Below are 13,249 nucleotides of genomic sequence, written 5' to 3'. Positions count from 1 at the left end.
CGTGACCTGAGCCAGAATCACGAGATGGGTGCTCAACTGACTGAGATACCCAGATGCCCCTGGATTATTTATAATCTTTGATTATTCTCATCCATTTCTACCTCTCTGTCTCTGCCTACCTTGTTTTCTACCTAGAACCTTTCTTCTTTCAATCTTTCCTTGTTCTAATCTTCCTTCCTTTTCCTAAGTTTAGCTCATAGTTCCTCTTTTATAAAGCGTCCCTTTCCTTCCATGAAGTGAACTTCTTTGGAATCTGCAGAATACTTAATAATATTATAGTACATATAGTATTTTGCCTTGTATTTTAGTTCTCTTCATGTTTAATATCTTCTATTTGGCCATTATCCTGTGGAGGGCAAGGATCATAAGTTACTCAGTTTGCATACCTGCTACCATCACAATGCTCTTAATAGTATTTATCACAGTAGTCACTTATTAAATACTTGAGGAACAAAAGGATAAATGTAAGTTGTATTTCCTCTCTCTTTCTTTTGCTCTCTTATGGTTCAGCTTTGGTTGTGGGATTCCATGATTACTTACCTAGTTTGACATAAACTATGTGTAAAAGTATATATCTACCTTAGAATATTCATCCTAAGTTTCTGCTGTTTCCATTAGTGGTAGCTGTCATATTATAAGATCTGCTTAGAATGGGAGGGAGTGGAAGGTCTCAGTTGGGATACTTGTTTTGTAAATCCATGTCAACTTTGACAAGTCCCTCCTCTTCCTCTCACCTTTTTCAAACATGAAGATCATTATAAAAGGAAAGTTAATGTTTTACCTTGGTAATAAGCATTTCTAACAGAAATAATTTTAATCTAATAATATACTGTATGTTAATTGAATTTAAAGAAAAAGTAATTTTAATCATTTGCATATACTAGTCAGCGTAATGCACTGGAGAAACATAGGTATTAACTTTATATGACTTATCTAAGAACAATAGAAGGAAGAGGATTTAAAATCATGTTGTTTTCAAAAGACTTCTCAGGACTCTGGTTTCTCTCTGCCAAAATGGAGCTTAGAAGATCTAATTAACAGGATGTTATATGAAAATACTTAACACTGTGGTTGGCATTTATTAGGGACTTCATAAATGGGAATATTTCCTTCCAGGTATACAGTACGTTTCTGAGAATAAATAAGGTTGCCTTTTTATTTTTAATTTTTAAAAAGTAATTAATTAATTTTTTTAAAGAGGGAGAGAGAATCCTAAGCAGGCTCCATGCTTAGCGTGTAGCCCGACAGGGGGCTTGATCTCACAACCCTGAGATCATGACCTGAGCTGAAATAAAAAATTGGGTGATTAACTGACTAAGCCACCTAGGCACCCCTAAGTGTTGACTTTTAGAATTGGGCTTTTTGTTTCTAGATTTTGTACATCCCTATAATTTCGAAACTTTATTTTTTGGATCTAACATCTGCTATAGGAAAGTAAACTCTACTGTTCAGTTTTCAGAATGTCATTTAATAATTATGGAAGGAGATCTCACTTTAGAAAATGATAGAACCTTGTTTAGTATAGAGATAATGTCTTTTGCTCATATTCCTTTAATATCTAGCAGTGAATCTTTCATGTAATAAATGATCAGTAATCATTTTTGGGGGGTGCCTGAGTAGCTCAGTGAGTTAAAGCCTCTGCTTTTGGCTCAGGTCATGATCCCAGGGTCTTGGGATCGAGCTGCACATCGGGCTCTCTGCTTGGTGGGGAGCCTCCTTCCTCCTCTCTCTCTGCCTGCCTCTCTGCATACTTGTGATCTCTGTCTGTTAAATAAGTAAACATCTTTAAAAATAAATCATTTTTTCTCATTTATACAGATAGTACACATCCTAAATATGACTTCTGCAAAGATAATTTCTTTTTTGTTACCACCTGATGAAAGTCTTCATTCACTGCAGTCTCGTATTGAGCGTGAAACTGGAATAAACACTGGTTCTCAAGAGCTCCTTTCAGAGACGGGAATTTCTCTGGATCCTAGGAAACCAGCCTCTCAATGTGTTCTAGATGGAGTCGTAAGAGAATTCTGATATACCTAGAGTATAAGAAATCTGTTAGCATAGAGGGATTGCATGCCCTGCATTTTTTTGATGCATAGTTGGAATCTCCTTGGGGGGCGGGTGGGATGTACCTTACAATTCTTATTTTATCCTACTCATTACTCTTATCATTGCTTTGCAAAGTGAACAAAATACGTTTTAAACTTTGTATGACTTTCTCTTTGGTGCCAGTTTTCTCCCCCCTCTTTTTTTCCCTCTTTTGTACTTAAAGCCTAGAACCTTGAAATTAGACCAGCAGTCTCATAGATCCTGCCAGAGGATAGATGGATGGTAAAATATTGTGCTCGTGACTCTTTTGTTGTTGTTGTTGTTGTTTTACTTTTTTGAGGCAAATTTTATATATCGTGTAATTTACCCATTTCATGTGTACAATTTAGTGTTTTTTTTTTAATTAAATTTGCCTAATTGTGCAGCCATTGCTATAAATCCATTTTAAGATATTTCCATATCAATAAGATCCTTGATGTCCACTAACTCTTAATCTCCATTCTTTTCACTTCAGGCATCTACTAATTTACTTTCTATCTCAGTAATTTGCCTTTTCCAAATACTTCATATAAGTGGAATCGTACAGTGTATAGTCTCTTGTGTCTGACTTCTTTAACTTAGTATTATGTTTTGAAGGTTCATTTATGTCCTAGCATATATAAGAACTTCATTCCTTTTGATTACTAAATAGTATTCCCGTTGTATGGATATATGTTGTTAAGACTTTTTGCTTTTGTCCTTTTGGGTCTTGTGATTGTTTTTCACTTTAGCCCATACTACAGTTATTTATTTTTCCTAAGTAGTAATCTAGACCTTAAATTGTAAGATGTATGCTAATAAACATTAATGTTATTCATTTGCATTTCACAATGAATTTCATAGGAAATATGGTGTTTAAGTACTTAGAGAACCTAGTATTTTCAAGGATTTTTTTTAATTGTTTCTTTTTCAGAGAGGTTGTGATAGCTATATGGTGTATTTGTTTGATAAAAGTAAGACTGTATATGAAGGACCATTTGCTTCCAGAAGTTTATCTGACTGTGTAAATTATATTGGTAAGTATAGCTCATATACTGACCGAGGTTTAAAGCTGAAATATAATTTTGACTCAGTATGGTTAGTAGAAATGGTCTTTTGGTGTTTCTGTTCTGTATCTCATACTTTGGGTTCATAAGTGTGGTTAAAAAATGAATTTATATAGTTTGCAAGGTAAAATTGTAGATTTCAATTCACTTCCAGATCCCTCATTTGGAAAAAGACTTACTTTCCACAGGATAGGGCTCTCATAGAAGAATGAGTCTCCACTATTAATTAAGCCTACTTTCTAGTTGTTCCTTGAGCAACTTGATAAAACAAGTATTTTGTTTTATCATATGAATACTGCTTAATGTTAATGATTTCATTTATCCTGTGAAAATTATTCTTTTCTTTGGAAGAAACGATACATTTCTGTATACCCAAAACTAAAATCAAGCATAATATTATAAAATCAAGAACAAGACTGGGCGTAGGACTAAAATAAGTAATCTTTCCTCCGTGTTCTTTTTGTTAGTTTTTCTTTAGCAATAGCTTTAAATTTATAGAAAGTTGAGTAATAGTACAAAGTTTTCATGTTATCTGAGTAGATAGTACAAAGTTCTCATGTTGTTCCCCTTCCCAACACATATCATTTCCTCAGTTGTTAACATCTTATATTGTATAGTACATTTGTTATGCATAAAGAACCAATAATATATAATTATTAACAAAGGCCCGTACTTTTTTCATTTTTCCTTAGTTTTTATCTGGTGTCCTTATTCTGTTCCAGGATCCACCCAGGATACCACATTATATTTAGTTGTCTTATCTCCTTAGGCTTTTCTTGGCCATGACAGTTTCTCAGACTTTTCCTTGTTTTTGATGACCTTGACAGCTTTGAGGAATACTGGTCAAGTATTTTTTAGGATGCACCTCGGTTGCAGTTTGTCTGATTTTTTTTTTCTGCTCATGATTAGAATAGGGTTAGGCTTTTGAGACATCACAGAAATAGTGTCATTTTCATCACATTTTATGAAGAGTATATACTTTGAATGTGATTTCTGACTCTTGGTGATGACCTTGGATCACCTGACTAATGTAGTGTCTCAGATTTTTCCACCTTAAAGTTTAGTCTCCCCTCTGACCTCTTCCATACTGTGAAGGAGGTCAATATGTAGACCCCAAGGAATTACTCTTCCCTTCCTTTAAGGATATAATACATAATTTATTTGAAATTCTTTTGCATATGAGATTTATCTCTTCTCTCCCATTTATTAATTTATTGTCATTTATTCTATCAATATGAATACATGGATATTTGTCTTATGCTTTGGATTATAACCCAAGACTAATTTATTTTGTTCTTCAAATTGCTGCATTTTTGGTCACTAGGAGCTATTTCATTTGGCTTTCACTCCCTCTTTCACTTGTGTCATCAATTAGGGTTTTTTAATTTCTTTTTCTTTAAGCACTTCCTTTCTGACACCAAAACATGTTCGATGTCTATCTTGTGTATTTCTTGTCCCAGTCCTAGGATCAGCCATTTCTCCAAGGAGCCCTGGTTCCTTTAATTGGAGAATAGTGTTAGAACCCAAAATCTGGACACTAGGAGTGCATTTTGCTGCTGGAGTATCATTTGCTGCTGGACCTTTTTATTTTTTTTAAATATATGATTTGTTTGTGTGGAAAAAGACTCCCCTCACCTAGACTCTTTTTCTTTAAAGTGTTTGGGTTATTTCGTTTGTTTTTGTTTGTTTGTTTGTTTGTTTGTTTTGTCTGTTGTAGGAAGTCTCAGGAGGAAGAATGGGTATATAAGAATAGAAGAAAGGTTATTGGAGACTATTAATTATTAGGGGAGGCAAAGATTTTTTCCAGATATGTATAGTTTTATTTTTTTTAAGTCTGCTTCAGATATTGTGGTTTTTCAGTATTAACCCAGTGTAGTTTCATTTCTCTGAATGTTTTCATTGGAAAAGAATAATGGAGACTATAATTGCTACTTTAAAGTATAGGATGAATCTCTTCAGCCTTGGAGAATTTCAGAATGTTAAAGTGCAATTTCATTGTACTTAACATATATCTGCCATAGTTTTATTTTTTTAATTAATGAAATAATTTGAAAGAGAGAGTGAGAGGGAGAGAGCATGAGCAGGGGGAGGGGCAAGGGGAGTAGCAGACTCCCTGCTGAGCAGGGAGCTCAGTCTTCATGACCTAAGCCAAAGGCAGACACCCAACTGACTGAGTCACCCAGGTGCTCCTGCCATGATTTTAGAAAGTACCATTCCCTTTACTAAGGGCAAGAGATAACCATCAATAAATAATTTTATATATCTGGCATTGAAGAAGGCATATTATTTTTAAAAGATTTTATTTATTTATTTGACAGATAGAGATCACAAGTGGACTGAGAGGCAGGCAGAGAGAGAGGAGGAAGCAGGCTCCCTGCTGAGCAGAGAGCCCAAAGTGGGGCTCTTGTGTATTTCTTGTCCCAGTCCTAGGATCATCCATTTCTTCAAGGAGCCCTGGTTCCTTTAATTGAAGAATAGTGTTAGAACCCAAAGTCAGTTAGAAGCCAAAGTCAGAGGCTTTAGCCCACTGATCCACCCAGGCACCCCAGAAGAAGGCATATTTTACTAAACTGCTGGTTACCCTGTATGTTTTCCTGAAGTTGGGTTGGTAGTCCAGGAGATGAAACTTATTATTCAGAGGCAGGAAAGACCATGGAAAGATTGTGGAGGACAAGGGACTTCATTTAGAACTTGAAAGAAATAAAGAATTTCGATTAATGGAGAAAAAAGGGAGATTCCCCGTTAGATGCAAGAAAAAAAAAAAAGATAAAGGAATAATTGCAAGCTTTGTGATTATGTAGTGATTATTTATTTTTATTTCCCCTCATACCTGGAATGGGGCTTATGTATTGCAGTTCAGTAAATGTATGTTGAACTGAATGAAACAGTAACAATTGATTCTTTCTAGCATCAGTTTCTAGAATCTAGAGGAGTGATATTTGTAGGGAAATCAGAAAGAAAGATAGATGAACTCTAAAATTTTAAAAGTAATTTTCTTTCTCTTTTTCCCCATCTTTTTATATAAAGTACGGGACAGCAAAATACAGCTTCCAATTATACAGCTGCGTAAAGTATGGGCTGAAGCAGTACACTATGTGTCTGGGCTAAAAGAAGACTACAGCAGGCTCTTTCAGGGACAAAGAGCAGCAATGTAAGTGGATTTTGTTATTTATAGGTGCAGTGTCATGTGCATTAATGCTCAAGAATTAATCTTGCTGTTTTCATTAAACAGTATTCCATGCAATACTGAAATATTGGGCTAATCTGAAGTGTAATTGTAATATTCTGACCAGACTTTTTAAGAATTCTTACTAATAGTCTGAAACCATCCAATTGCAATAGCTTGAGAGTAGTTCCTGAAAGGTCCTAGTATAAGAAGATTGTTTTATCTTAGAATATCATAGACAGGGAGTTTTTAGAGACTAGATTCTAAATTAACTAATTCTCACAGATTGATAAAGAAATGTAGGCTTTTGATTTACAACAAGTTAAGCTATTAAATTTTTGTCCACTGTTTCTGAAATACTGATTTTTTTTTTCTGCTATGGGTTAGGTTAAGTCTTCTTAGATACAATGCTAACTTGACAAAAATGAAGAACACTTTGATCTCAGCATCTCAGCAACTAAAAGCTAAATTGGAGTTTTTCCACAAAAGCATTCAGCTTGACTTGGAAAGATACAGTGAGCAGATGACTTATGGGATATGTAAGTGTTTGGGTAACATGTTTGAAAGAAATGTTGCTATCTGCTGTCTACTATGTTGCCTTCTTGCCTCATAGCCCACTGTTTCACTTATACTCAGGTTAGAACAAGAGACAGGTTGCCTCAAGTCGTCATAAATAGTGTTTGTACTAAATAGTAGCTCCTTTTAACTTTTAGATTAGCAACTTTACTTCCCTGCAATTGGACTGTGGTTGGACTAAAATTGCTTAGCTCCAGAAAAATTTAAAGAATTTAAGAACTTTTGATTTTCAAGCCTCATTTTTAAAATAGATAAAATGTCTCGGGGTGCCTGGGTGGCATTATTGGTTTAGTGTCCAGCTCTTGGTTTTGGCTCAGGTTATGATCTCAGGGTCCCAAGATTGAGCCCCACAGTGAGCTTTGTGCTTAGCATGTAGTCTGCTGAAGACTCTGTCTCCCTCTTCTTCATCCCCTCTCCCCCGCCCCGTGTGTTCTCTTTCTCTCTCAAATAAATAAATAAATAAATATTAAGTAAAAAAGATACAAAGTCTGTATTGAGGTGACTCCTTAACCAGAGAAATTTTAAACTACTTATCTTTTTTTTTTTTTTTAAGATTTTATTTATTTATTTGACAGACAGAGATCACAAGTAAGCAGAGAGTCAGGCAAAGAGAGAGAGGTGGGGAAGCAGGCTCCCCGCTGAGCAGAGAGCCTGACTCAGGGCTCGATCCCAAGACCCCGGGATCATGACCCGAGCTGAAGGCAGAGGCTTTAACCCACTGAGCCACCCAGACACCCCTTTAAACTACTTATCTTTCTGTAAATAACAACACAAATGATTCTAGGGTTTTTTCTTCAAAACCATCTACTGTCGAGTCCCATTTTTTTTTTTTTTTTTAAATATAGTACACAGCCTCTAGTTTTCAGTATTTAACTCTAAGCTCTCTCCCTTCATATGTATTAAGGAAATGTAAGATGCTGAAGGGGCCACCACCAATATTTCTGTTTTCTGTCATAAAACATATTCTTTCTTCGGGAAACAAATCCTGTCCATATACTTGTCTTGAGTAAGGTATATGTATCTCAGAATAAATGATCAGCAGTGTCCAATTGAGTGAATCATTTTACCCACTAGAGCTTGTTCTTTGATTGATGTTTTATTTCTATTTGTGTATAATAGGCATTCTGGTGAGTGACAAAACACTATAATTTTTTCACCAGATTATCTCCTACTAGTCATTTGTGTATCTTAAACAAGGGTTAAAAAAGAATGACATAGACCTGTGTACTGATACTAAAAGATCACTTAGGTCTTTAATGGCAATGATGTTTTAAGTTGGGGGGAAAAAATCAAAGAAAGAAAAGCATGTAGAGATAGTTTCACTTATGAGGGAAAAGGGTGTGTGTCTGTATAACAAAAGATTAATGTAAGATCCTTAGAGTGGAGAGGAGGAGAGAGACTTTTCTTTGTATATCCTTTTATAGTGTTTGATTTTTTAAAAAACCATGTTCATGTATTACTTTTTTTTTTCATTTTTAAGAGAAAACTATTTATATTGGTTTCTTAGGGGTGCCCTAACAAGTAATAAATTGGGTGGCCACAGAAATTTACTGTCACACAGTTCCAAAGGCTGACAATCCAAAATCAAGATTTTGGCAGGGTCATGAGCCCCTTGAGAGCTATGGGGAAGAATACTTCCTTGCTTCTTCCTAGCTTTTTGTGGTTTGCCAACAGTCCTTGGCTCCTTGGATTACAGTTGCCGCACTGTAATCTCTGCCTCTGTTATCAACGTAGCGCTCTCCCTTCTTATGTCTGGGTCTCTGTATCTCTTCTCTTCTAAGGATATAGTCATACTGGACTAATCAACCCTACTCCAAGATGACCTCATCTTAATTTAGCTAGTTGCATCTGTAGTGACCCTGTTTCCAAATAAACTCACATTCTGAGGTTCTGAATTAGGACTTCAACATATCTTTTTGGGGGACAGTTCAACCTATAATGTCATTTCTGATGTTGATATGGCAAGAAAGTAGATAGATCAGTAATTAAAGGTATGGCTATTTCTGAGATAATCAATTAAGATTTTTTTTTTAGCCTCAGAAAAAATGTTAAAAGCATGGAAGGAAATGGAAGAAAAGGCTATCCATTATGCTGAGGTAAGATCACTAGTTCATCTTTTATTTTTTTTTTAATATTTTATTTATTTATTTGACAGAGAGATCACAAGTAGACAGAGAGGCAGGCAGAGAAAGAGGGAAGCAGGCTCTCTGCTGAGCAGAGACCCCCCCCGATGTGGCACTCGATCTCAGGACCCTGAGATCATGACCTGACCCGAAGGCAGTGGCCTAACCCACTGAGCCATCCAGGCGCCCTCACTAGTTCATTCTATACGCTTATTAATTCCTGAGGTCTCTCTTAGAAATTGTCTTCGGTTTTGGTATATAGAATATTTTTCATGTTATTACTGAATATCAGACAAAAATCTAGTAGATGTTTTGTGTGTGTAGAGAGAAGTACCATAGTTGATTAAAAAAAGGGGGGGGGCTTTGGGCAAATGAGATAAAACTGAAACCTCACTAAACTTCAGTTTCCATATTATACTATGTGGACTTTATAGTAGGTTTATGCAGATTAAATGGGAGTACATAATAAATGGTAGTTACTGCTGTTATTTTTGAGTGGTTTATTTTTTTTTAATTTTAATTTTTTATTACGTTGTGTCAGTGACCGTACAGTACATCATTAGTTTTTGATGTAATATTCCATGATTCATTGTTTGCATATAACACCCAGTGCTCCATGCAATATGTGCCCTCCTTAATACCCATCACTGGGCTAACCCATCTCCCTACCCCCATTCCCTCTAAAATCCTCAGTTTGTTTCCTGAAGTCCATAGTCTGTTATGGTTCATCTCCCCTTCCAATTTCCACCACTTCATTTTTCCCTTCCTTCTCCTAATGTCCTCCATGCTGTTCCTTATGTTCCACAAATAGGTGAAACTATATGGTAATTGACTTTCTCTGCTTGACTTATTTCACTTAGTATAATTTCCTCTAGTTCCATCCATATTGATGCAAAAGTTGGGGATTCATCCTTTCTGATGACTGAGTAATATTCTATTTTATATATGGACCACATCTTCTTTATCCATTCATCTGTTGAAGGGCATTTCATTTCTTTCCACAGTTTGGCTGTTGTGGACATTGCTGCTATGTACATTAGGGTGCATGTGGCCCTTCTTTTCATTATATCTGTATCGTTGGGGTAAACACCCAGTAGTACAATTGCTAGTCATCGGGTAGCTCTATTTTTAACTTTCTGAGGAACCTCCTCCCTGGTTTCCAAAGTGGCTATACTACCTTGCATTCCCACCCACAGTGTGATAGGGTTCCCCTTTCTCCACAACCTCTCCAACACTTATTGTTTTTTGCCTTGTTGATTTTTGCCATTCTGACTGCTGTAAAGTGGTATCTTAGTGTGGTTTTGATTTGAATTTCACTGATGGCTAATGAAGGTGAACATTTTTTCATGTGTCTGTTAGCCATTTGTATGTCTTCTTTGGAGAAGTATCTGTTCATGTCTTCTGCCTATTTTTGACTTGATTATTTGTTTTTTGGGTGTTGGGTTTGAGAAATTCTTTATAGATCTTGGATATCAGCTTTTTGTCTGTAGTGTCATTTGCAAATATCTTCTCCCATTCCGTGGGTTGCCTCTGTGTTGTTGACAGTTTCTTTTGCTGTGCAGAAGCTTTTTATCTTGATGAAGTCCTAAAAGTTCATTTTCACTTTTGTTTCCCTTGCCTTTGGAGACATGTCTTGAAAGAAGTTGCTGAGGCCAGTGTCAAAGAGGTTACTGCCCATATTCTCCTCTAGGACTTTGATGGATCCGTGTCTCACATTGAGGTCTTTCATCCATTTAGAGTTTATCTTTGTGTATGGTGTAAGCATATGGTCAAATTTCACTTTTCTGTATATAGCTGTCCAATTTTCCCAGCACCGTTTATTGAAGAGACTGTTTTTTCTCCATTGGATATTTTTTCCTGCTTTGTTGAAGATTAACTGACCGTAGAGTTGAGGGTCCATATCTGGGCTTCTTATTCTGTTTCACTGATCTATGTGTTTGTTTTTGTGCCAACACCATGTTATCTTGGGGATCACAGCTTTGTAATATAGCTTGAAATCAGGCAATGTGATGCCCCTAGCTTTGTTTTTCTTTTTCAGCAGTTCCTTGGCGATTTGGGTCTTCTTTGGTTCCATACAATTTTTAGGATTGTTTGTTCCAGCACTTTGAAAAATGCCATTGGTATTTTGATCAAAATGGTGTTGAAAGTATAGATTGCTCTGGGCAGCATAGACATTTTAACAATGTTTATTCTTCCGATCCATGAGCATGGAATGTTTTTCCATCGTTTTGTGTCTTCTTCAATTTCTTTCATAAGTGTTCTGCAGTTTGTGGAGTACAGATCCTTCACCTGTTTGGTTGGGTTTATTCTAAGTTATCTTATGGTTTTTGGTGCTGTTGTAAATAAATCAATTCCCTAATTTTTCTTTCTACAGTTATTTTGTTAGTGTATAGGAAAGCAGCTGATTTCTCTGCACTGATTTTGTATACTGCCACATTACTGAATTGATGTATGAGTTCTAGTAATTTAGGGGTGGATTCTTTTGGGTTTTCCACATAAAATATGATGTCATCTGTGAAGAGAGAGTCTGATTTCTCCCTCCCCTCATTCCCCACTTTTCCCCCTAAACTTTATAAATCTTATTCTTGGATTTCATTTTGGCCAGTTTTCTTGGTGTGGTGGCTTCCAATTGCTCCAAATTTTCCAAGAGTGCATCTTGCCTGGAAGGTGGTTGATATTTTCAATTCTATATATTCCCTCAACCACCCCTCAACAGAATCACTAGGAGGAGGAACTCCCAACAAAGAAAAGAGTCAAAGACAGTGGCTTCTCCTGTTGACCTAAATGGATATGGATATAAGCAAGGTGTCAGAAGTAGATTTCAGGGTTATAGTTATGAAGACAATAGCTAGGTTGGGGGAAACCATTAAAGGCAACATAGAGTCTTCAAGGGCAGAAATGATAGCTAATCAGGCTGAACTTAAAAATGCTATGAATGAGATGCAGTCTAAGCTAGATACTCTAACAGCTAGGGTAAATGAGGTAGAAGAAAGAATTAGTGATGACAAACTGATAGAAAGGAAGGAACAGGAGTCCTGGAACAAACACCTTAAAATCCATGAAAAGAGAATTAGATTGATGCCATGAAATGTTCCAATGTCAGAATTATTGGGATTCCCTGAGGGGGAAATGGGGAGAGAAAGAGGACTAGTAGATATATTTGAGCAAATTGTAGCTGAGAACTTCCCTAATCTGGGGAATGAAACAAGCATTCGTGTCCTAGAGGCAGAGAGGACACCTCCCAAGATCAAGAAGAACAGACCAATGCTCTGGCATATAATAGTAAAACTCAACAAATCTCAGAATCAAGGAAACCATATTTTTTTTTTTTTTTTTTGATTTGACAGAAAGAGATCACAAGTAGGCAGAGAGGCAGGCAGAGACGGCGGCGGGGGGGGCGGGGGCGGAACAGGCTCCCTGCTGAGCAGAGAGCCTGATGCGGGCTCGATCCCAGGACACTGGGATTATGACCTGAGCCAAAGGGAGAGGCTTTAACCCACTGAGCCACCCAGGCACCCCTCAAGGAAACTACCTTAAGGACAATTAAGGGGTAGAGATTCCTTACATACAGAGGGAAGAACATCAGAATAACATCAGAACTCTCCACAGAGACCTAGCAAGCCAGAAGGGGCTAGCAAGACATATTCAGGGTACTAAATGAGAAGAACATGCAGCCAAGAATACTTTATCTGGCAAGGCTGCCATTCAGAACAGATGAAGAGATACAGAGTGTCCAGGTCTGGCAGAAACTGAAAGAATATGTGGCCACTAAGCTAACCCTGCAAGAAATATTAAGAGGGGCTCTGTAAAAGGAGAAGGACCCCCGAAGTGATATAGAACAGAAGTTTACAGAGACAATCTATAGAAACAAGGACTTCACGGGCGACATAATGACAGAAAAATCATATCTTTCAGTAATCACTCTCCACGTGAACTGCCTAAATGCTCCCATGAAACAGCACAGGGTTGAGGTTTAATAAAAGGACAAGACCCATCCGTATGCTGTCTACAAGGGACTCAATTTGAGTGGTTTAGATAGGATAGCTATACATCCTGGTTACCTGAAATGGTCCCAGTTTATACCTGTCTTGCAATAATTACTCCCTTTTACTCTCAAAATTATGCTTGTTTGGACAATAAATTCTATATGTGGTCATGCTGGTTATAGTTCATTCTCTAGGAGGCATATTCCTTCCTCAGTTGTTAAATCTGTCCATGGTCCCACTAAATTGTTACTCTCCTGAATTGCCAGT

The 13,249-nt window shown here is 36.8% G+C and overlaps 1 protein-coding gene across 3 annotated transcripts in view; it reads left to right on the top strand.

The window, feature by feature from the left end:
- Nucleotides 1–13,249, top strand: part of CHUK (component of inhibitor of nuclear factor kappa B kinase complex) — a 43,707-nt gene that overhangs the window by 16,546 nt on the left and 13,912 nt on the right. For all 3 annotated transcript variants that reach the window (XM_082722274.1, XM_082722273.1, XM_082722272.1), the window contains exons 10-14: nt 1,819–2,013; nt 2,999–3,101; nt 6,159–6,282; nt 6,685–6,836; nt 8,908–8,969. In XM_082722274.1, the coding sequence (XP_082578400.1) occupies nt 1,819–2,013; nt 2,999–3,101; nt 6,159–6,282; nt 6,685–6,836; nt 8,908–8,969 (636 nt within the window). The remainder of the gene's footprint in view (nt 1–1,818; nt 2,014–2,998; nt 3,102–6,158; nt 6,283–6,684; nt 6,837–8,907; nt 8,970–13,249) is intronic.

The sequence above is a fragment of the Mustela nivalis genome (assembly GCF_964662115.1).
Source record: "Mustela nivalis genome assembly, chromosome: 2".
Classification (NCBI taxonomy): domain Eukaryota; kingdom Metazoa; phylum Chordata; class Mammalia; order Carnivora; family Mustelidae; genus Mustela; species Mustela nivalis.
Note: the sequence above shows the minus strand (reverse complement) of the source record. Positions and strands in the feature narration are given on the sequence as shown.